Consider the following 22,781-nt stretch of genomic DNA (forward strand, 5'->3'; position numbering starts at 1 on the left):
CTTAAAACGAGTAACATTAGTCTACAGAAGTGACTGAATGATAATAAAATGCAAGCAACAAATGTGTACAGCTTTTTCTAGAACAACATTCTGTCCTGTAGGCATCCATCTCTCTACTGAGAGGAGAGAACTGTGCTTCACAAGACTGATAAGTCCTTTAGAAACAATATCATTGCATTACACCTGTGTTTGTTGCCTTTTTTGTGTGTGTTTTCTTTTATGTAATTATAATCATTGTGTATATTCCCTGTTTTAGTTCATATAAGTTTTCTTAGTGTTTCTCAGAATTTCTCATTTGTTGGGAGTATTTACAGTGTAGTAATACACTTTTTATAGGTATTAAAAATATATTTTGCTATCCCTTATTTTCTGCAACCACAAAAAAATGCTAAAGTGTGGAACTTTTGAGCATTAGGTATTGGGAAAATTCATTTTCCTATCAAATATTCTCAGTACCTATAGAAGGGGTAATATTCTTTTTCTCTTGCTGTCAGATTGTAGGTGTGTCTATAAATAAAGTCTTAAAATATTTTGGAACCACTTATTTAATGACTATGAACTTGATAAAGATATAAATAAGCCATTACTAGAAGACATTGATATACTTCCATTAAGACTACCCTTGAAAATAAAAAATAAGCTATTGTTCAAGAGTAAATTAAGTAATGTTCTTGGTCTTATATTTGATTTGTTTTTCTTCGCAGGTAGTGGTTACCAACACAATTCCACATGAAATACAGAAACTCCAGTGCCCCAAAATTAAGACCGTGGATATTAGCATGATCCTTTCGGAAGCTATTCGACGAATTCACAATGGAGAATCTATGTCTTACCTGTTCAGAAATATAGGCTTGGATGACTGATGTTTTGTTGTTGTTTTGTTTTGTTTTTCATTTAAGCTAACAAGGGCCAAACTGGAAATGTACAGAACATGTACTGTGAAATATCATGCTTGATTTTAAATATTTCAAAGGAACATTTTTGGGGGAGTGGAGAAGGGTTACCGTTTTTTTTTTTCCCCACATCCCTCTTTTTTTTTTTCTTGATTTCTTAATCTATAAGGATAGACCAAATTTTTAACAGTTAGGTGGGGTTTGGGGAGGGAGATTTTGTGTATAATATTTTTTAAAAAATGCATTCCTTACTCTCTTGTGTTTAAGAACAGAAAGTTGTGGGGGGAGTACCTTGTTTTAGTTTAGGTCAATATTTAAAAAAAATATTTTAGGCTCATACATCACCCCTTTTTTCAAAGTTGCTTGATGCAGATGATCTAAGATGTTAATAAATTAATCTGTGTGATATTTGACCTTTAAAAACCAAAAGATTATACTGTTGTACACAAGGACATTTTGTAGAAATGCTTTTATAGAAAAGCATATAAAATATGCACTTGTATTTATTTTCTGCAACAAAAAGGAATAAAGAATTTGTTGTGTGAGTTTTTTTAAACTTTTATTGAGTTGTACCATTGGTTTGTTTATTAAGATACAACTCTCCAATTATAATAATGACAACTTGTATTTTTATAGTGCTTCAAGGTTTACAAAGTGCTTTGCACACAACAGTCTTCTGAGGTAGACAGTATAAATATTCTTCCCTCTTCCCACTGCCCCAGAAAAAGTAACAGACTCAAAGTTGCAATTCCATAACCATGTCACTTCTGTGTATTGTAGCTAATATTCAGATTCTTAATCCTAGCCCTAGCCATGTTTTCACCTTATTATATGGCAGCAATAAAACCTCAAATAAGTGTTTTCTGCATTTTTCTTTTGTGGAAACAAAAGAAAATCTGAGACTTTTTGAAACTACTTTTGCAGTATTAAATAGTAGGTTTTTCTCAGCAGATTTCTATTCCTTTATAGAATCCTGGAGTGTTAAAACTTGAAGCATCTTAGCAATTATTTAACAGTTGAGGAAACTGAGGCCCAAAATGAGGGAAGTTAAGAAATGGAAAACAAGGTACCCCAGACTTTATATTTCCTATAAACTTATTTGTAGATTAAAAAAATTTTTTTAAATACTCTTTGATTAAATAAGGTTTCATAGTAGGCCAGCAGCAACATTTTTATGTCGGGAACCACAAAATATTTTAAAATTAGAAATAGAATCTTTCAATTATATGGTGTTTTCCTCCAGGTTTACACTTTCTTTGCATTTATTCAATTTTCAGTTTATTTCCAGAGAATTTAATTAGAATTGGTAAGAGTTTTTATTAGTTATAGCACCATTTTCCTCTTAAACTAATAGACATTTCTGCTTGACTCAGTTAAGAATCTTTTTTAAAAAACTATCAAACTTTTTCTGGTTTTGGTGCTTCATTCCATTGGGCCCTGGTGGATCCAGCCTATTTCCATTTTTGCTGACTGCTCCTTTTCTGTTTTTTAATACAATAAATTATATTTAATTTAATTTTCAAATTAGGAGAAACTTGCTTTGCATCCACTCCTTCCAGATTTTTGAGGTATAAATTTTTCCTTGCTATTTCATTAGGTATATGTGCTGTGATTGCCTCCAACTGTATTTTTTTTTAATTAAAACTTTCTTTTCAAAATATGAATGGATCATTTTTCAACATTGACTATTGCAAAACCTTGTGTTGCGAATTTTTCCTCTCCTCCTTACCCCCTCCCCTAGATGGCAAGTTATCCAATATATGTTCAACATATTCAATTCTATACATATTTCTACAATTATTGACTGCACAAGAAAAATCAAATCAAAAAGGAAAAAAAAAGAAAGCAAAATGCAAGCAAACAATAAAAAGTGAAAATGCTATGTTGTGATCCACACTTGGTTACCACAATCCTCTTGGGTATAGATGGCTCTCTTCATCACCAGATCATTGGAACTGGACTCAATCATCTTATTGTTGAAAAGAGCCACGTCCGTCAGAATTTATCTTCGTATAATGCTGTTGCCATGTACAATGATGTCCTGGTACTGCTCGTTTCACTTAGCATCCATTTATGTAAGTCTCTCCAGGCCTCTCTGAAATCATTTTTTCTTATAATTCCTTACAGAACAATAATATTCTTTAACATTCATATATCATAACTTATTTAGCCATTCTTCAATTGATGGGCTGATCCACTGATCCACTCCAATCGTATATGTTTTGTATATACACACAGTTGGTTTTTATATATATATATATATATATATATATATATATAGTTTCGTAAATTGCAGTCTAAGGTTTTTAAGGACAAGACCATTTTTTTGCCTTTCTTTGTATTCCCAGTGCTTACTATAGCACCCAGTGGTTTAAATGTCTGTTGACTAATTGACTACTGCTAATCACTTAGAAAGTGACCTTTTGAAAGTAGCTTGTTCACTGGCAGTGATGACGCTTTTGTCAAAAATATGCAGTTCTGGAACCTTTGCTTTTCCTGTCAAGTCAAAAACTATTGTGAGGATTAAAGACATATGTGAATTTAAAGAAAAACCTACTGTCCTGAGGATTAAATACAGATATATGTAGTCTGCTATGTGATCCATGAGGTAAAATCAGGATATTTGGCATAAGATCAAAAAAGTGAGAGACTCTAGACTGGCACTTCCATCCTGATTTTTCTTCTGTTGTGTGTTCCAATTAAGTCTTTAGATGCGTATTTCATTTGGATGTGTTCCCATGTGATCTCAAGCTACCTTATGGAGAAGACAACAGTGGAGAATAGAATAAACTTTTATATAGTGCCTACTATAATGCCAGGCATTATACTAAGTATTTTATAATTATTTCATTCTATTCTTACAAGAAGTGGCTCTGATATTACTGTTTAACAGTATTTTTTACTGTTTTACAATTGAGGAAACTTGGGAAATAGAAGTTAAGTGACTTGTTTAGGATCACATAGCTGGTAAATGTCTGAGACCAAATTTGATCTTGGGTTTTCCTAACTCCAGATCTAGCTCTATCCATTGTACCACATTAACCTCCCCATGGGAAAAGAATAAAAATGGAAATACTTAATTAGCTTATAAACTGAACATAAGATTAATAATAAGAACTTATAGAATTATAACTAGGAATTTTTATACCTGAGGCTAGTAGAATGAAATTCTACCTTTAGTTAAAAAGAATAGTGAGACACTTTTTGTTGGAGAAAAAGCCAGTGGCAGCTGCAAGGAAGACTACTAAGGGCAGGGCAGAATAATTATATTTTGAATGGAGGTCACTTCACCCAGCCTGTCCTTTGATACTTTATGGTTTTAACTGTTCCAACTAACTGGGTGCCAAAGTCTGTAGTTTCTTTGTTATTGAAAGATGGTAAGTGTGGTCAAAGCCCTAACTTTAGCGCCCCAGATAGATTCTTAGTTATCTTGCCCTAGATAGAAGTATGAGAATTTGTAAGAAATAATAGAAGCAAATGATTAATTGTGAAGCACTTGAGAAATACGAATGGCAAAATAGCTTGTTGAAGAATTCTCTTTCATATTTAAGCAAAGTTTACAATCATTAGTAGAACAGAGGCATTGGACTTGTCCCAAGGACATAGCATACTTAAGATCTTTTACCCAATTGTTCATTTGCACACTAGAGAGGAATATTTCAGACTGAATGATCTCCCTAAGTTAGAATTCCTCTCTTCCCTCCAGGAGAGAAATTAGAAACATCAGAACCTAGATCCTGAAAGAACAAAACTGGAAAGAGTTTTGTCAATTCTAGATTGAGAGTCTTTGACCTTGCTGAAAGAGCACATCATTACCAGCTGAAATTTGTAATTGTGCTCCCCAGCTCTCAAACTGTGAATGTATATATACATATAATTAGCATTAATAGATCTGATGACAAAGAATTGGAAATTTGAGGGATACCATCATCAATTGGGCAGTGACTTAACAGATCATTACCAAGTATGTTATGGAAATAATGAAAGGGATGGTTTCAGAGAAACCTGGGAAGACTTCTGTGAATTCATACCAAGTAAAGTGAGCAAAACCAGAAGGATAAATTAAACAATGACAAATATTGTAAAGACAAGGTCAGCGAGGTATTTTAGTCTTCAATGGGTTTTGTACAAGCATTGATTTTAATTGCTATTTTCCTTACTACCTTCCAGTGGCAAAATAATAGGGGCAAACTTTTAAGTAACATACATCCAAGTTATAGTGTAACAGAAGTTTTGTTTTGCAGTTTATTTGGTTACTAGATACCCTGGCTGACATATTAACACATTTGTAAAAGACTGAGTGTAAAAATTAATTTAAACCATCTCCAGGAAACATAATGGGAAGTTTGTTGTTGCCTGTAATCATGCACTTAGACACGCAGTAAGTGCCTGATTTAATTAGAAGAGGTGATGTCGGTCATTGCAGAAAATAATGTACCTACGGAGGATATGGCTTTGAATTTCATGTCTGCTATTAGGAACTGTATAATTTTGGGCAAATCACTACTTCTCTGGGCTTACTAAATGAGGTTGGGCTAAATGATCCCAGAGTTCTCAGCTCTAACTGTAATAGTAGTGGAAATCAGATTTGGAAAGAGAAGTGGAAAGCTATAACCCTGAATTTAAAATCAAATTAAGTCAGAGTAAGAACTTCTGCAGGGAGGTACTTCAAATTGATGTCTAAAAAGATCTGGAAGTGATCTTACTGATTGATTGTCAGGGAAATGGGATGAGTTTGCTTCTTTTTTTTTTTTTTTTTCTTTTAATGTACCTAGAAAGGTAACCCAGTAATCCCCAAAATAACTGAATTATTTTAATGTCATGTTCTTTTACTTTTCTGAGAGAATGTCACCTAATTTTCAAAAGCCAGGGAGGAAGACTTCCCTCAAAAATGACCAGACTTTCTTATTCCTTCATGCTTATATTCTTTATATTGTCATAATCCTGTCTTTGCTCATTTTATTTGCTGTTCTTCCCAAGAAACATTTTTCTTATTAAGAATTTTTTAGTTTTGCTTCTTTTTGTTATATCTATTGCCATTTGGCAGCTGGGGAAGGGAGTGTTAAGGAGCTAAACTGTTTTGTAGCCTTTCACTCCACCATAATCTCAGAGGTTTGAAACTAATAATGAGCATAAAGGAGAAAAGAACAACAATGACAACAAAAAAGCATCTACTATGTGCTAGTCACTGCTTAACAATTATCTCATTTGATTTTAACAATAATCCTGTTAATTAGGTGCTATTATTGCCATTTTACAGATGGAAAATGAGGCAAATAGATTAAGTGACTTTACCAGGACCTAAAACATGTCTAAGACTGTCAGGTCTTCCTGACTCCAGACTTGGCACTCTATTCACTAAGCCACCTAGCTACTTATGTGTTTGTACCCCATGAAAAAATGATGTCTTCTCCGTTTGAATAAAAGGAATGAGTGTTTTTATTTCTATAGTATCTTCTTTGTGACTATTTCCCTTCAGGCTTGATGAAAAGGTTTCTTAGTATGTAACAATTAAATGTCTTTGTAAAAAAAAAAAAAAGATTTTTGAAGAAGGATCACTATTGGTGATGTTTTGAACATTCAACCTCCTACTATTTATGAGAAAGTTCAAACTGATATCTTTGTCTTTGAAAAATGAATGATAACTGCGCTAATAGAGGCTTAGTTCAGGATCAAGAATAAAGTAGAAGGAAGCATAGAGCAAGTACTAAGATAGAAAAAATAAAGCAAGTCCTATTGAATGAACATACAATAAAGAGCAGTCAGGAAGGGTGGAAACTGGTCAATTCCAATGAAACCCAGTGGAAAGGGTAACCAAAATTTGACAAAAGTCTGATAGTTTTGTGGAGTTCTTAGCTGGATTGAACAAGACCAGATGTTGGGAGGACCAAGCCTAGACCTTGATTGTTGCTGATTCATATATCACACTTTTGTTCAACCAATTTCCCAATCAGTGAGTCCCAGTATGATGGGTTTTTGTTTTTCTAGCTTTTGTTTGTCTTGCCACCCTCCAAAAATATGTTGATTTGAAATTTTTGGCATATATGACATTTCTTGTTGTTTCATTGACCTCTGTGCCCTGTATTGGGTCAAAGAATTTGAATATGACTTTTATCACATAATTTCAAATTCATCTTCACAAGAATTAGACCAATTTGTAGCTTCCTTGTGATTATTTTCTACCATATCTATTGCCTTAGGACATGGTTGAAAGAACAGAGTAAAAAAAAAAGACAAAAGATGATACCTCTTCACTTTGGAAGGATTATGATTGAGAAGGGACACAGGATCAAAGTTCATAAACAAATGAAGAGAATGAAGAAGAGGAACATACCCATAATACTAAACTAGTGGCCTGTCCTTTCAAGATTTTCTTTTTGAAGCTTGCAAGATGTGAGTTAAGGACAAGTAAATATATATTTACAACATTAGTATTAGTGGTTACCTCTAAGATATGATTGTTAAAAACAATCAACTTCAGAAGTAGTTTAAATCTATGTCAATAACATATTCAGCATTTTAAGGTTTATAAAATTTTATATCTTTGTTCTCACTTGAACCTCACAATAATCCTGTAAAGTAGGGATTATTAAACTGCTAAGACAATTTAAGATGCAGAGAACTTAAGTGACTTTATCCTGATCACACATCTCACTTCACCTCTCTAGGTCTGTTTCTTTGTAAAGGAAGAATGTTTAACCCAATGACCTCTTAAGATCTCTTCAAATTTAAGTTCTCTAATCTAATCATGTTTCTAATTGATCCTAAGTTTTAAAAGTGGAATGTGAACACAAGTTTCCCTGAACCCCAAATCCAGAAATTTCCCACTATTCCATGCTGCTCCCAACTGTGAATATAAGATGTTTTATTAGTAATCATCATAATATAATTTAGAATGGCCACAAAAATAAATACTCTTGTTTTTGAGGAGAAACTAATGCTTCTTTGTCTCTCTAATATATTATATATTAAATTTCCTCTGTGTGGTATTTTCCTTGAAATATGGAGTCTCCAAAGAGCAACAAAACATTCTTAAGGTGAGAACTATTTTTCCTTTAGCTGTGCATTCACACAATCTCTTCTCAGTTAGGGTCAGGATTCAGATGCAATACTCATCTCTTGTGGCTATCCAGAAGAGTATTTTGTGTCTCCAAAGAGCATGTTGCTTTGTTGTTTGTCCTTTCTGGAAGAGGTCCATGATATCAGGGAGGTGAAGCCAGGTTTTTGTACACTTGTGGCTTCGGATCCCGTGCAGTCCCTGGTCATATGATTTTTTAAGCAGAGTCTAGGAAACCAAATGAGTTGTACTTTGAAGCTGTCCTTGCCCCATGCAGATATGTCGTGGTCTGATAATGACATCATCCATTCAGTTTAATGATAAATTCCTAACAAGAAAGCCCATTACAACCTGCTTTGTTCCTTTTTTGCCCTCATTCAGTCCTGTACTGAAACAGAAGAGATCATGGCAGATAATTCCACCAGTGACCCTTACTTCTTTAGGCAACAGCTTAACACGGCTGATATTGTTGTCATCGTGGTGTATTTTGCTTTAAATGTAGCTGTGGGAATATGGGTGAGTCCCAAATGGAAGCTTCTTGCATTTGACTTTTTGAAACTTAGGACATTTTTTATTTTCTAGTAGGTTTCTGGAAATGATAACATGGTATAGTGGAGAGAGTCTTAGACTTGGAAATAGAAATACCTGGGTATAAATCCTGTCTCTGACATTTATAATCTTGGTTAAATTAATCCCTATGTGCCTGAAGTGACTTCCTAAGGCTATCTCTTGACTTAAAGATCAGGGATGGGTTGCAATTTATAGAATTTTCCTACTCTAATGAATTCACAATCATTTAATTATTCAATATTCTGGGGGATATGCCTTAAGTAATTAATGGAGAATGTTAGAAAATGTCATAACCACATTTCCTTGTGCATCTTACACCGAATTCTAGTCCTGGCTCCAGAAGGTCCTAGCCAGGTAACTTTGGGCAAGAGTTTCTTCATCAGTCAAATGGGAACAGAAATAATATTTCTACTCTTCCTTCTTCACAAGCTTGTTGGGAGGATCCAAAAGTATTTTGAAAAGTATGAACTGAATGCTGAGTGAATGTAAGATTTTTATGTGGTAATGGAAGCCCGGTGTACTAGAAAGGCAGTGAACCAGGAGCTGGGAAAGATCTTGAATCATGCTTCTGATACATAACTAGTTCTGTAACTCTGGGCAAGTCACATGACCTATTTGAGCTTTGGTTTCCTCATCTGTAAAATGGGTAATACCAATATTATTAGCCAGATTGGAGAAGAAATAAAACAATGCATATAAGGTGTTTTATAAACTTTAGAGTACTATATAAATATATATTTTTTGCTATTATTGTTATTGTCACATTCCAATTGTGAGAAATAGCACTGTGTAGTGGATAGAGACTGTATTAGGGTTAAGATGATGTAGGCTTTTGACAGGTAATGTTTGATTGACACTAGGCAAGTTTCTAAGTTCCCTAAGATATAGTAGGAAAAAGTTTTTTAATTTAAAAAAATTTTTTTCAATTAAATATTTATTTTGTCTCCCTCCTACCATCCTTTCATTTAGTTGGAAAAAAGGGAAAAAAATCAGAACTCTTGTAACAAATGTTCAATCAGACAAATTAAATCCTCAAGTCCAAAAAGGTATGTCCTATATTGCATTTTGAATCTATCTATTGTTTAGATGAATCTTTGTTAGAAGATAGATAGCATGCTTCATCTGTTAGAAGATAATTCACTGGGTGTTCCTACCTAAAAAATTCAAAAATCTATCCTTTCCCTGTCTTGAGCAACAAGGTATTTGAAGTCCATCAGCTAGATCCAAGCACAGAAAGATGTGAGTGACAGTCATTCAGATAACTAGCATTTATTAATCACCTATGTGCCACACATTGTGTTAAGCTCTGAGGATATCAAGAAGTGTAAAAATAAAGTCCCTAATCTCAAAGAACTGTTTAAAGAGGCAAACAACTGTATATTGACAAGAAATATACAAATAAATTGGGTATAGTTTCAAGGAAGGCACTAAGATTAAAGAGGAATGGGAAAGGCTTTTTTTAATAATGGGATTTTAGCTGCGATTTGAACCTCTTCTTCTGTTTGATGTTGGACCTGAAGATTTCTAAGACAGGCTTTCTTTGTAAATGACAAATCTCTAATGTTGGTTTCTTATCCTGCCTTGTATCCACCATGCTTCAGTGCTATAGATTTCCAGCAGTTTTTGCATGTAATTTAGGTAAATTGGCTCTCTGTGGGAAAGTTCTCTGGTATTGCATTCAGTTCTGCTTTGGATGAGTAACAACAGATGCCCCCACTCACTTTCTGTATTCTATTCTAAGCCCTTCCCTTTTGCTGCAATCACAGAAGTGTAATAGTAGGAGGTTCTGATCAGTGTGAAAAGCTAACAGCAGACCTGGCTAATGGAACTTTTAGCAAATCTTTCAGTCTCTCTTGAGTCTCAGTTTCCTTGTTTGTAAAAAAGAAGTAACAAATGGCAGCCTAGGTCATGAAAAAGGCCCTAGAATGAGTCCTAGTGCTACCTCTTAATAGCTGTGTGAATCTGGGTCAGGAACTTTCAGTCCTTCCAGTTCTAAATTTTGTTGTTCCATGACCTACCCTACCTATGCAAAAAGAGTATTATTTAGATTATATGAATAGCAGAGAATTTAAATTAACTTTATCTTTCAAGTAGTTCAACCCAAACAAGAATTCCCTAATACCTCCAAGTTGTCATTTAATCTCTCTGAAGAAGTGAGGAATTCACTACTTTCTAACACACCATCTCTTTTTTCTTTTATCTTTTGTTTTTTTTTTTCCTTTTCTTTCTTTCTTTTTTTTTCTTCCTTTGTTTCTCTTTCTTTCTTTCTTTCTTTCTTTCTTTCTTTCTTTCTTTCTTTCTTTCTTTCTTTCTTTCTTTCTTTCTTTCTTTCTTTCTTTCTTTCTTTCTTTCTTTCTTTCTTTCTTTCCTTCCTTCCTTCCTTCCTTCCTTCCCCCTCTTTTTTTAAAAACATAGCTTGAACCTGCAATTTTATATGTAAGATGAGAGAGAGAGTTATGATTTCCCTTAGCCCAACTCAATTGACATCATAGCATTTAGTTTCATATAATGGGGTTTAAATATGGAAGCAAAATGTCAAACTAACTTGAAAACTGTGGCCATTCTGCATCTGTTCTAGGAAGGAGAGTCCAACAAAAATATTTATTAAGAAATGTGAGTTGGTGGGGGCAGTTAGGTAGCGCAGTGGATAGAGCACCAGCCCTGAAGTCAGGAGGACCTGAGTTCAAATGTGATCTCAGACACTTAACACTTCCTAGCTGTGTGACCCTGGGCAAGTCACTTAACCCCAATTGCCTTAGCCAAAAAAAAAAAAAAAAAAAGAAATGTGAGTTCGAAGTGTTCCCCAACTATGAGAAAATGAGGTAGCTATGGCACACCTTGCAGAGAAATTGGGACCACACTAGAATCTCTCAGCTCTATGCTGGAAAAAAAAAAAAAAGGCACTTTGGCTTCCAACACCAAACTTTCATCAGATTTTTTCATGGCATGGGGCCAGGACTAGGATACTAGCCAAAAAAAGGAACCTAACCCATCCATGCCTAAAGGAAAACAAATGTTTAAAAAATGAATGGATAGATACACTGGGAGAGGATTTATAATAGAATCCACTCATTTTGGACTGGTGAATAGGACCTAAAGTCTATACTTCATTCATACCATTTCTCATTCCATCTTTCAAAGAAGAAAGACTAGGACTTTAAAAAAAAAACAAAAACCATTTTTAACAAAAACTTTTTTAATAGATTGGACTATCTATAACTCAATATTAGAATTTGGCTCCTGGGCTCCCTGAACTTCCTCACATCTTTAGATAATCCAATTAAAAGAATTTTTCTATTGGAGTCTAAAACTTATTAAATTTATGTAGTGCTGGGCACATTTGAGATTTATATACTAGAGTTCTTTCTTTCTGGTTGCTTGTAATATTTTTCCTTTGACCTGAAAACTATAGAGGTTAGCTGTGATGTTTCATTTTAAGATTTCTTTCCGATGACTTGTCAATTCTTTCTATTTTACTTTGCTCTATGATTCTAATAGATTTGCGTGATTTTATATACATTTAGGCTTTTTTTTTTTTTTTTTTTTTTTTTTTTAGTATTGGCTCCATGTTTCTCCTATTATCTCTCCTTGATCTATTTTCTAGATTAGTTGTTTTTAATATGAAATACTTTACATTTCAATAAAGTTGATGTCATAATAACAGCAGAAATAAAGAGAAATATAAATAATTGGGAAACTATTAATTGCTCATGAATAGGGCAAGCTAATATATAAAAATTACGATATAACTGACATAAATTTAATTATATAATGCTATACCAATCAAATTTCCCAAGAACTACTTTATAGAATTAGAAAAATAATAATAAATTTCATTTAGAAGAAAAAAACAGTCAAAAGCCTTAAGATTAATGTTTTTGGAATATGCACTAAAGAGCTACCAGTCCAATTGGCACTTGTTACTGCTTCCTGCACAGCATCTCTACCCTCCATCAGAGATCCAGAAATGTTTCTTGTTCTAGGACACAGAAGTATGCCTCCTTCAGTCCCAAAATCAGAAGTCTCAACTTTTCCCAAAACCTTTGTCCATGTAAGCTAATTTTTCCCTGGATATCTGGATCAAGTCATGGCCTGGTACAGTTTCTAGGTATTTATGGAACTATGACAAGGAGCTGAGCTGTATTTCTTCTTTCTACCACACTATCTTTGCTAGTTTCCTATTTTATTTTACAGGTGAGGAAATTAAGGTCTAAAGAAATGGCCCAATGTTACACAGGGTGTAAGTATTAGAGGCAGGATTAGTCAACTCTATGATTTCATTCATATAAGCAATCCCAGTGAGAAAACCCTCTCTACAAATGTAGATTTTAAAGAAATTCCTTCAACCAATCTAAATCTATAAATATTTATATGTATATGGATATATGGACATATGTGTGTACATATTTCCTTAAACCAATGAAATCTCAAATAAAGGCATATGTATACCCACATATGTTCACACAGAAACATTTAAATGTGTATATTCAGATTTGTGATTTCATTGTAAGGAATCACTTATATACATATCCATATTTATGTATTGGCATAGAAGATCTAGATTTGAATGGGTTGAAGGAAGGGTATCTCCACTAAAATGTAAGCCTTGCATCATCTTCCATTTCCTGGGGAATTATTTAGTAACATGGAAAATGTAGAAAGAGAATTAATCAAGGGTTCTGATAAAGGTCTCATTTCTGAAATACATAGAGAATTGACTCAAATTTATAAGAATTCGAGCCATTCTCCAATTGATACATGATCAAAAGATATGAACAATTTTCAGTTGAAGAAATTGAAACCATCTCTAGAGAAATGCAAATTAAGACAACTCTGAGGTACCACTACACACCTTTCAGATTAACTAAAATGACAGGAAAAAATAATGATGAATGTTGGAGGGGATATGGGAAAACTGGGATACTAACACATTGTTAGTGGAGTTGTGAACTGATCCAACCCTTTGATTCAGTAGTGTCTACTGTGTCTGTATCCCAAAGATACAAAGGAGGGAAAGGGACCCACATGTGCAAAAAATGTTTGTGGCAGCCCTTTTTGTAGTGGCAAGAAACTGGAAACTGAGTGGATGCCCATATATGAATGTTATGGAATATTATTGTTCTGTAAGAAACAACCAGCAGGATGATTTCAGAAAGGCTTAGAGAGACTTATATGAACTGATGCTGAGTAAAATGAATAAAACCAGGAGATCATTATACATGGTAACAGCAAGATTATATGATGACCAATTCTGATGAATGTGTTTACCATGTTTAATATATATTGGATTACTTTCCATCTAGGGGAGGGGTTGGGGATAAGGGGGAGGGGAAATCAGAACACAAGGTTTTGCAAGGGTCAATGTCGAAAAATTATCCTTGCATATGTTTTGAAAATAAAAAACTTCAATAAAAAAAGAGAATTAAAACTGAAAGGATTCTATTTGAACCCCAGAACTCCCAAATCTGAGGGATGTGACCTTAGAGGACATTGAGGCTGATCCCCACCTGCACAAACAACCTCTATACTGCAACTAGTCTTGAAGACCTTCAGCAAAGGGAATCTAACTAAATTCTTTTCATTATATCGTGTACATATGTACTCTCTATAATCATGGATTAAAAGATCGACTTCCCTGGTTTGTCAGACTGATTATCCAAGCACTGGGAAAATCTCCTGTTTGCAAATTTGTGCTTGTTGTTTAATTTATTATTGGTGAATAAGGATTTCTCATTTGGGCATCATATAGGTCTTGAGCTTTAGCTGGAGAAAGTTCTCGGAAATGTCTTTACAGGATCACCGGAATCAGGCTGGTCTACAGGATTCCCTCTAATGATATTATATACTAGTAATAGTTTTTTTCCTTTTTGGTCTAAACCTATGATTTAATCTTTGTAGTAAGGAATTCCTGCTGTGGAAAATCCCTTCACTGATGCCATTTGATTCCTTTTCTGTATTAGAAATTTTAGAGTTCCCTGTGCCTCTGAAAATTAGGTGACTAACCCATGATTATACTAAGAATTTTTCAAAACTAAGACTTGAATACAGGTTTTGTTTGTTTTATTTTACTCTTAGTTTGGTTCTCCATCTACATCACTGCTCTCTGCCTCTCTAGTAAGCGATAATTATATACAATACTACTTATCCCTCACATTTGTGTTTTATAGTTTTAATAACAGCTGAATTTATAGTGTCCTTTAAGGTTTGCAAAATACTTTACATATATTATCTCATTTAATTCTCACAACAGTTCTTTGAGTTAAATACTACTATTATTCTTATCTTAGGATATAGAGGATCATCTTTAGATCATTTAAAGGAGGAAATAAAGGCTTGAGAGGATTTGAATGAATTACTTTGTCACACAGATAATAGGTATCTGAGGAAGAATTTGAACTCTTCCTGACTAATTCTAGCAGACTTTTAAAAACAATGATCTCCTATCTATTACCTTATTTATATTATTCTTTTCTGTATCTTAATTTGGAACTTTGAGAGATATATAGGGATCATTATCTCTGTTTTCCAGATGAGGACTAAAGTCCTGTTCTGTTGTCTCATAGTGGCATAGAAGAAAACTTGGGTTGTGATAATTACAACTAACATTTATATAGAACTTTAAGTTGGAAAGGTGCTTTATACACATCAACTTTTTAATCTCACAAAAGCCCTCTGAGGTGGCTTGTAAGTATCATGATCCCCATTTTACAGATGAGGAAATTGAGACTCAGAAGAGTTAATTGATCTGTATGGTGTCATATAGCTGGGAAGTATCACAGTCAGAATTTGAATTCAGATCTTCTTAACTTTTACCTGCTACATCATACAGACTATAAATTCTGCTAGGTCCTCTCTAGCAAGCTAGAAGAGCTTCTAGTCTAGAAAGTTATGAACTCAAAAACTAACTGTATAAATATCTTCAACGATCAATTTAATTAAGGTCAAAGAGTCTCATTCCAAATTAGATAATGGGTGTTGATTTTTTTTTTTTTTTTAGCCAGAGTAATTCAGGAAGACCATCTGCAAAATTGTAGAGAGGTTGTAATCTGAATTAGTAAAGAAATATTATAAAAATGTTTTATGACTGAAATATTTCTGCCTTCTCTTTTACATGGCCAAATCCTAGCTGTCCTTCATGCCTCATATTCTTCATGAAGCCTTCTATAATGTATAGTCTGTACTATGTATTATAATGTTTAATTTATATTATTCAATATCATTCTCCTTTTATTGCCAGTACACCAGGAAAGTCTGAGGCTGGCAGGCCTTTACTTCTTATGCTTAATCCCATTAAGCAGTTGGAGATCTCTTGGGAGTCTCTTTCATTACCCTGTGATGATGATATGATGATGATGATGATCATTCTTCATATTTTGCTTTCTAATATATTTCTGAGAAATTACTGACCCTACATCTGAGATACCATTGGACCCTTACAATGATTCTATGAAGGAAGCAGGCCACAGGTATCATTATCCTAAATTATAGATGAGGAAGCAGAGGTTCAGAGAGAGCACTTGGTGAATCTACTTAGTAGCTGGTTAGTAATAGATAAGGGGATAGAACCTTTTACTGTGTCTTTTCTTCTATAGATGTTCATCTCCTTAGTATGGCCATAATTCTGGTCACCCCATGAGTCTTTTTTCAGTTGGTTTTGGCATAATTCTATAAATTATGAGAAACCACAGTTATTGATGTCTGATTCCAGGGAGGAAGTAAAGTATCTTCACTTCAGGACCTTTCTCTCTCTTTTCAGTCTTCATGCAGAGTCAACAGAAACACGCTGAGTGGATACTTCCTTGCAGGAAGGAACATGACATGGTGGCCAGTAAGTATATGCTGAACTTCCCCTGTCTTCCCTGACACTGAACTTTTCTCTTTTTTTCCTCTTCTTCTCTTCTCTGTCACTCCTCCATTTTTTCTTATTCTATAATCTTCTCTCTACTCTCAGTTTTATTTTTTTTAATCTGCAGGTCCCTGTATTCTGCTAGCACCTCTACCTCCTCTTGGCTCCCAACTAGCCCAGTTACTTTTTAGTGTTGTCTTCTCTCAACTTTGAAACCTATCTCACTTTCTTCCAGCTTCTTTACACTTTTCTATTCCTCTCAGATTCCTATTTCCAAATAACCTTTTTTAATAGCAAGGATAACACTGAAGCAATTTGGAAGCCATGGGAGGGGATGACAGATGCCTCTTTCCCTTAGAAATGGGTACTGAGCCTGTGGTAGAGACCAAGACATCTTGGGCACTGTTGGATGATGATGACTCTGGCTCATAAAGTCAGCAATAGCTGCATCCTTCATAAAGCTTTCTAAGTTCTCTATTCTAAATGATTTTCCTTTGTCAGAGGTCACTCACTCCTAACTATCAAAAGTCATAGAATTGACATATGGGTATAGAAATTATGCATACTGAATTTTCTGGGACAGATATTATTTCAAATGGGATAAAAGGTTTTGCAACAGGATCTTTTGTCAGTCCAGACATCTGAAAATCAGAACAATTTGATTAAGATATGTATGTGGGGGGAGGGTCATTTTTCAGACCCTGTGTTGGCTAGTCTGACTTAGATAAAGATCCAGCAAAGGAGAACTGAGAAGAAATGATCAATTAGGCAGATAAAAGAACAAGGAAGAGTAGTGACCTCAAAAATACTACTATGTCTAATGCTATGTTCCTGCCTCAGAAAGTCATGGGCATATATCTAGTGGTATAACTTTGGCTCCTGTTTCCCATCTAGTTGCTTGATGAACCTGGGAGTGCAGGAGAAGATGGCAGTGGATCGCAGAGGAATTGTTTACTCAAGTCTGTTCTGTTCTGCAGATTGGAGCCTCTCTCTTTGCCAGCAGTGAAGGATCTGGACTATTCATTGGACTGGCTGGGTCAGGTGCAGCAGGAGGATTAGCCGTAGCTGGCTTTGAATGGAATGTAAGTGACATAGTCTGTTCATCTCCTCTCTTCCTCCTAAAGCCTGACATGAGAAGTCAAACAATTAATTACTAGTGTTCTCTCTCCTCTGGGGCCACAGTTCTCAAGGGTAGGAATGAGTAAGCATCCCTGAAAGAATTAGAAAATAATGGGGAGATTTTTAGGGTATTTCCAGAATTTAACTATTTAAACAGTTTCTCTTGTTCAGGCCTGTCAAGGACAGAATTCTCCCATTAGAACTTTTTTGAGACAATCCTTAGGGATGCCTGTGCACCCTGACTGAGCTTGCCAACTTGGAAGAATTCACACCTTGACTAAGAAACAGTGTGTGGGATAAGGTTTAATTGACTTTATTTTTCCTTGCTTAAGTATGGTATAATTGAAAGAGAGCTGACTCCGATCTTAGAGATCCTGGATTCAAATTCTGCCCTTGATGCTGTCTATATGACCTTTGGCAAAATTTACTCTCCATTGGCTTTATTTATTTTTTTTTTTTAAACTATGAAATAGAAGCAGCATTGGGCTATATGGCCTCTGAGATTCTTTCCAACTCTAATTTCCTAATTCAGCTCTTATTTCAAGAGGCTGCTGTGGTGCTTGGTCCCAGGACCCCTGAACCCTATTCCTGGCTCTGCAACTTTGCATGAATCAACCCCCTCTTTGGGACTCAGTTTCCTTCTTTGTAAATCAAAAGGATTGGGCTAAATTATTTCTCGTAAGGGTCCTTCTAGCACAGACATTTTCAGAATGTTGGTTAAATTAAGCTGCTTTTGTGTCTAAATCCATTTTCCTACCTTACAAAATTCTATTGAGGGTTCAATTGTTTTTTATTACTGACAGGACTTTTCAGGATCCTAATTCTGAATATTAATAATAGATCATTTTGGATTATGGATCTGTGAGATAAAATATAAACCCCCAAAACTAGAGGAGGCTCAGAGATCCTCTATTGAAATAATCCCTTCTCTTTGCTGAGGAGGGAACTGAAGTCTTGAGTAAATGGATTTAGCCAAACTTACCAGGAAGTGAGTCAGTACCAGGGCCCAGGTCTCTCCACCTCTTACTGTAAGGCTCATTCTTTTTACTGAATCTGTGTCATGGAGAGAACAAGTACTTACACTTTGTCTTTGTCAATCTTTAGGCAACATATGTGTTGCTGGCCCTGGCATGGGTATTTGTGCCCATCTACATCTCTTCAGAGGTGAGTCTGCATTCAAGATGACCAATGATACTTGGTGGTTTGAACCTTGGACATTAGTTGAGTGATGATGGGAAGGGTATGAGAAGATCAATGTGGTTTTCATGAAACATGAGTCAGGCACCAACTCAATCCCTGATTTTCAGGCTTCTTTCTGAGTTGATCTGCTAATTTAAAAAAAGATATATCCTTACATATCTTGAGAGAAAAACTTGGGTTCAGAGCTTATCACTGATACATATTCTGTGACCCTGGGCAAATCATAGCTTGTCAAAGGCCCAGGTGGTTCTTTGAGATGAACAGTTATTGATTTGCATTGGTATAGGGAAGTTTTCTCACTGGGAATTCCCTATGCCAGTGACTTCATAGGTTCTTCTTATGCTCTCTCCATTTCCCTACAAGGTGAATTGGATCTCTGAGTGGGTATCTCTACTGGGTATTACTTAAAATGAATCACAGAATCATCACAGGGAACTTGACAGCTGAAGGTTGATGAAGCACTCCTCATCAAGAAAAATAGCTTCATTTTGCAGATGAAGAAATTAAAATTCAGAGAGGTTAACTAATTTATTTTTAGTCACAGTAGGGATTCTGAAATTTTCTAATTTTAGATGCAGTGTACCTTCTCCAGTACTATCTTGGTTCTATCTTGTCCATACAACTCTATTTTTAGATGGTGAAAGTGGATAAAGTGCTGGACTTGGAGTCATGAAGGAATACCTGGGTTTAAATCTGGCCTCAGATACTTACCAGCTATGTAATATTACTTGGGCAAATCATTTAATATCTTTGTGTCTCAATTTCCTCATCTGTAACATAAGGTTAATACCTGTATCTAAGGGTCATGAGGATAAAATGAGATATTAGTTAAGTACTTTGCAAACATTAAAATTCTATATAAATGTTATAGATATTACTAATTCCTAATTTCCCCTACTTCAACCTATCTTGATTTTAATCTTAATAGGTAAAACTCCATTGTAAAATGTTTATATTTGCTATATCTTACAAGGTTAAAAGAAGAGTGAGGAAATAAGTGAAATTATTAATTTATCAATAACCAAAGAGCATTAGATTTATAATGAGACCTGGATTCAAATCCCAGCTCTGCTGTGACCATGGGCAAATTGTTTTCCTTTGTTTATAAAAGATTCAATTTCCTCATTTGTTAAATGAGCAGATTGGACTAGATGATCTCTGAGATCTGTTCTACTTCTAAATTTGTGATTTTATCTGTGTATATTTTTCTTGTGCTCCATCCTGGCCAGTGGCTTCTGGGAGACAGTATCACAAGAACATAGATAATTAGATTTAGAATTGTAGAGGACCTTACAGAGACTATTTCCTGACATCCAGGAACTGAAGGTAAGGCAAGGGATAGAATGTATCTGAAAGGGTTATTAAGGAAGTAATGCAAAAAAAAAAAAAAGATGAACATTTACTTCGAATTTTTGAAAACATCTCCCCCTAGAGGCCATGGACATAACCACTGACATGCTTTTTAAAAACATATACTTTATTTTAAAATTTTTCAGTTATTAATTTTCTCCCTCCCTCTAGTCCCTTCTTCACATATTGAAAAGACAAACAATATGATATCAATCATACATGTGAAATTATCAATCATACATGTGAAATTATGCAAAACAAATGGCACAATCTTAAGACAGCAAAAGACAATTTCTGATTAAGTTTTAGTGATTGAGATTTTCCCCAAAATAATTCGTTAATTTGGGGCTAACCCTTCATGACTTGGGCATTGGGTTTCAGTAACTAGGGTTCCCTGAAGAGGATTTGGTAGGTTTAGACTCCTGACAGAACAGACTCAAGAATACAAGGATACTAGTTCATAGTGGTGTTTATCTGTAGTCAGCAGATACTGATAGATCTCTTGAATTCCCCCTAAGAAGGGCAAACTAAAACAAATTGGAAAAAATGGAGCAAGTTCAAGCCTCCATACTGATCAGTATTGGGATTGACCTGTGAGTAGCCAATATACTTCTCAAACAAAGTAAAACAGCAAACAAAAACCAGTACAAGGTAAGTGTAATGGATCTATAAGTGCTGAAGTCAATCAGAAATCACTGAAAGTTAAAGTGGGAATGAGGGCCAGAGATACTTTGGACTTTAAACTGACTTTGTTTTATGTATTTCCCCTATACCCTCAGATTGTTACCATGCCTGAGTACCTTCAGAAGAGATATGGAAAGTCCAGGATCCGCATGTACTTGTCCATCCTGTCACTGCTGCTGTCTGTTTTCACCAAGATATCTGTGAGTAGCCCTGGCCTGTGAAAATAATAAGTACATGGGGTTGTTTGGGATCTAAAGTGAGAAGGAGAAAGATCTTGCAGCGTGGGAGACACGCACCTGCAGGAGAGAAATTATCTTGAATTACAAGGTCAGTAGGTAGTTATAAATTTAGAAAATGGGATTTGGAGATGTTGAAGGATGTAAGTATGTACATTGGGGGGGGGAGGGGCGGAGAGGAAGGCTAGAGTGCTGGGATTAAGTACAAAGGAGTCTTCACTATTTGAAAGACTGCCCAGTGTAATCTTTGCTAGTCCTGTGACTGGAGTATAGGAAATCTCCACTGGCATGTTGCTTTGCTAGTCTTGTGGCATTGAGTTCATTTTAGACATTTGCTGGGATGTAGGTTAGAGAGCTGGGTTTCTTTATGATCTTTTACCTTGGCATCTTTAGTGGAAGTTTCTTGTAACTTTGTTGATTGTTTTTTATATTAGTTCTATGATTTAGCTGTGACTTACTGTGATTATAAGATGAAAATAAAATGTTTTCCTATATGGCTAGTAAGTTTTCTCAACAACATTTCTTAAATAATGAATCTACCTGACAGTTGTTATTGCCTAAATATTCATTAAGCTTCAGTCTTTTATCTATACTTTTCATTTGTTTCTGGAATTTGGATTCTGGTTTTTTTTTTTTAAGTTTGTTTTTCTAAATTTTTGTGCCCAATATTATGTAGTATTCATGCAAACTATTCTATAACAAGTTTTTACGTCTAGTAGAGAAAATAAAATAAAATCTAGCAAGACTATCTTCATCTTTTATACTTTTTTTCAAGTTAACCTTTATCAATCTTGTTCTTTTGTTTTTCCCCATAGTTTTGCTGTGTATTTATCCTGTTTTATTAAAAAAAAAAAAAGAAAAAAAACACTAGAATTTTTATTGCCATTGAATCAAATCTATAAATTTAGAGATGATTGGCATCCATGAATACTGAATTTCTTTCTAGTTATTTAGATTTTTCCTTATTTCTGTTATCTGATTTTATGGTTATCTTTGTTTATTAATCATAGGAATATCTAACTAAGTTAATTCCCAAATATTTAATTATTATTTTTGGTTATAAATGGGATTTTTTTAAAAAAGAAAGCAATTTGTTTTTTATAAAAGCAACTTGTTCTCACATTTAATTAATACATAAGAACGTAGATGATTTGTTTTATCTTGTACTATAAATTTGCTGAAATCATTATTGTCTCAATTTGGAGGGTTAAGAATGATGATATTTAGATAAACAACATCATCTGCACAAATATTATTTTGCTCTTTTTGTTTTAAATGCTAATGTCTCTAATTTCTTGTTACTGTCTTATGGTAATTGTTAACATTTTTAATACTACTTCAACTAGTTAAAATGGACATTCCTGCTATGTATCTGTTTTTAGTAAGAATGTTTCTAATGCTCCTCAACTGCCTAAAATTCTAACTCTGGGTTTCATATATTTATTTCTTATTGTGTCAAAGAAAAATATCTCTATTCTTATTGTATATGTTTTATATTGTGGATGAATGTTCTATTTTATTTTAGATTATTTAAATAATACTTTTATTTTTAATATCATCTTTATTCCTTTATTCCTGAATATATTTCCTTGTCATTTCCTATCCTATCCAGCAAAACTTTGCTTGTAACAAAGGAAAGGGAGAAAAAGAGTTGTTCAGCAAAATTAACCAGTGTTGTCAGACAGCATCCATATTATTCCATACCTATTGTCCTTCACTTCTTCAAAGAAAGGAGACAAATGGTTGTTGTTGCATTTCATTAAATGCTTATCTACATCTATTGTTTATTAAGCAATCAATCAACTAGTATGTATTAAGTATTTCCA

General features: G+C 34.4%; 2 protein-coding genes across 3 annotated transcripts in view; both read left to right on the forward strand.

The window, feature by feature from the left end:
• The window catches only part of PRPSAP2 (phosphoribosyl pyrophosphate synthetase associated protein 2), a 49,894-nt gene extending 48,456 nt beyond the window's left edge, over window positions 1–1,438 (forward strand). For both annotated transcript variants that reach the window (XM_074281709.1, XM_074281710.1), the window contains exon 12: window positions 705–1,438. In XM_074281709.1, the coding sequence (XP_074137810.1) occupies window positions 705–863 (159 nt within the window). In that variant the 3' untranslated portion in view covers window positions 864–1,438. The remainder of the gene's footprint in view (window positions 1–704) is intronic.
• A 6,800-nt stretch (window positions 1,439–8,238) lies between these two features.
• Window positions 8,239–22,781, forward strand: part of SLC5A10 (solute carrier family 5 member 10) — a 183,773-nt gene continuing 169,230 nt past the window's right edge. Inside the window, exons 1-5 of the mRNA XM_074281708.1 lie at window positions 8,239–8,466; window positions 16,277–16,348; window positions 17,344–17,448; window positions 18,590–18,649; window positions 20,815–20,919. Of these exons, the coding sequence (XP_074137809.1) occupies window positions 8,356–8,466; window positions 16,277–16,348; window positions 17,344–17,448; window positions 18,590–18,649; window positions 20,815–20,919 (453 nt within the window). The 5' untranslated portion in view covers window positions 8,239–8,355. The remainder of the gene's footprint in view (window positions 8,467–16,276; window positions 16,349–17,343; window positions 17,449–18,589; window positions 18,650–20,814; window positions 20,920–22,781) is intronic.

This window comes from Sminthopsis crassicaudata, chromosome 1, assembly GCF_048593235.1.
Source record: "Sminthopsis crassicaudata isolate SCR6 chromosome 1, ASM4859323v1, whole genome shotgun sequence".
Classification (NCBI taxonomy): domain Eukaryota; kingdom Metazoa; phylum Chordata; class Mammalia; order Dasyuromorphia; family Dasyuridae; genus Sminthopsis; species Sminthopsis crassicaudata.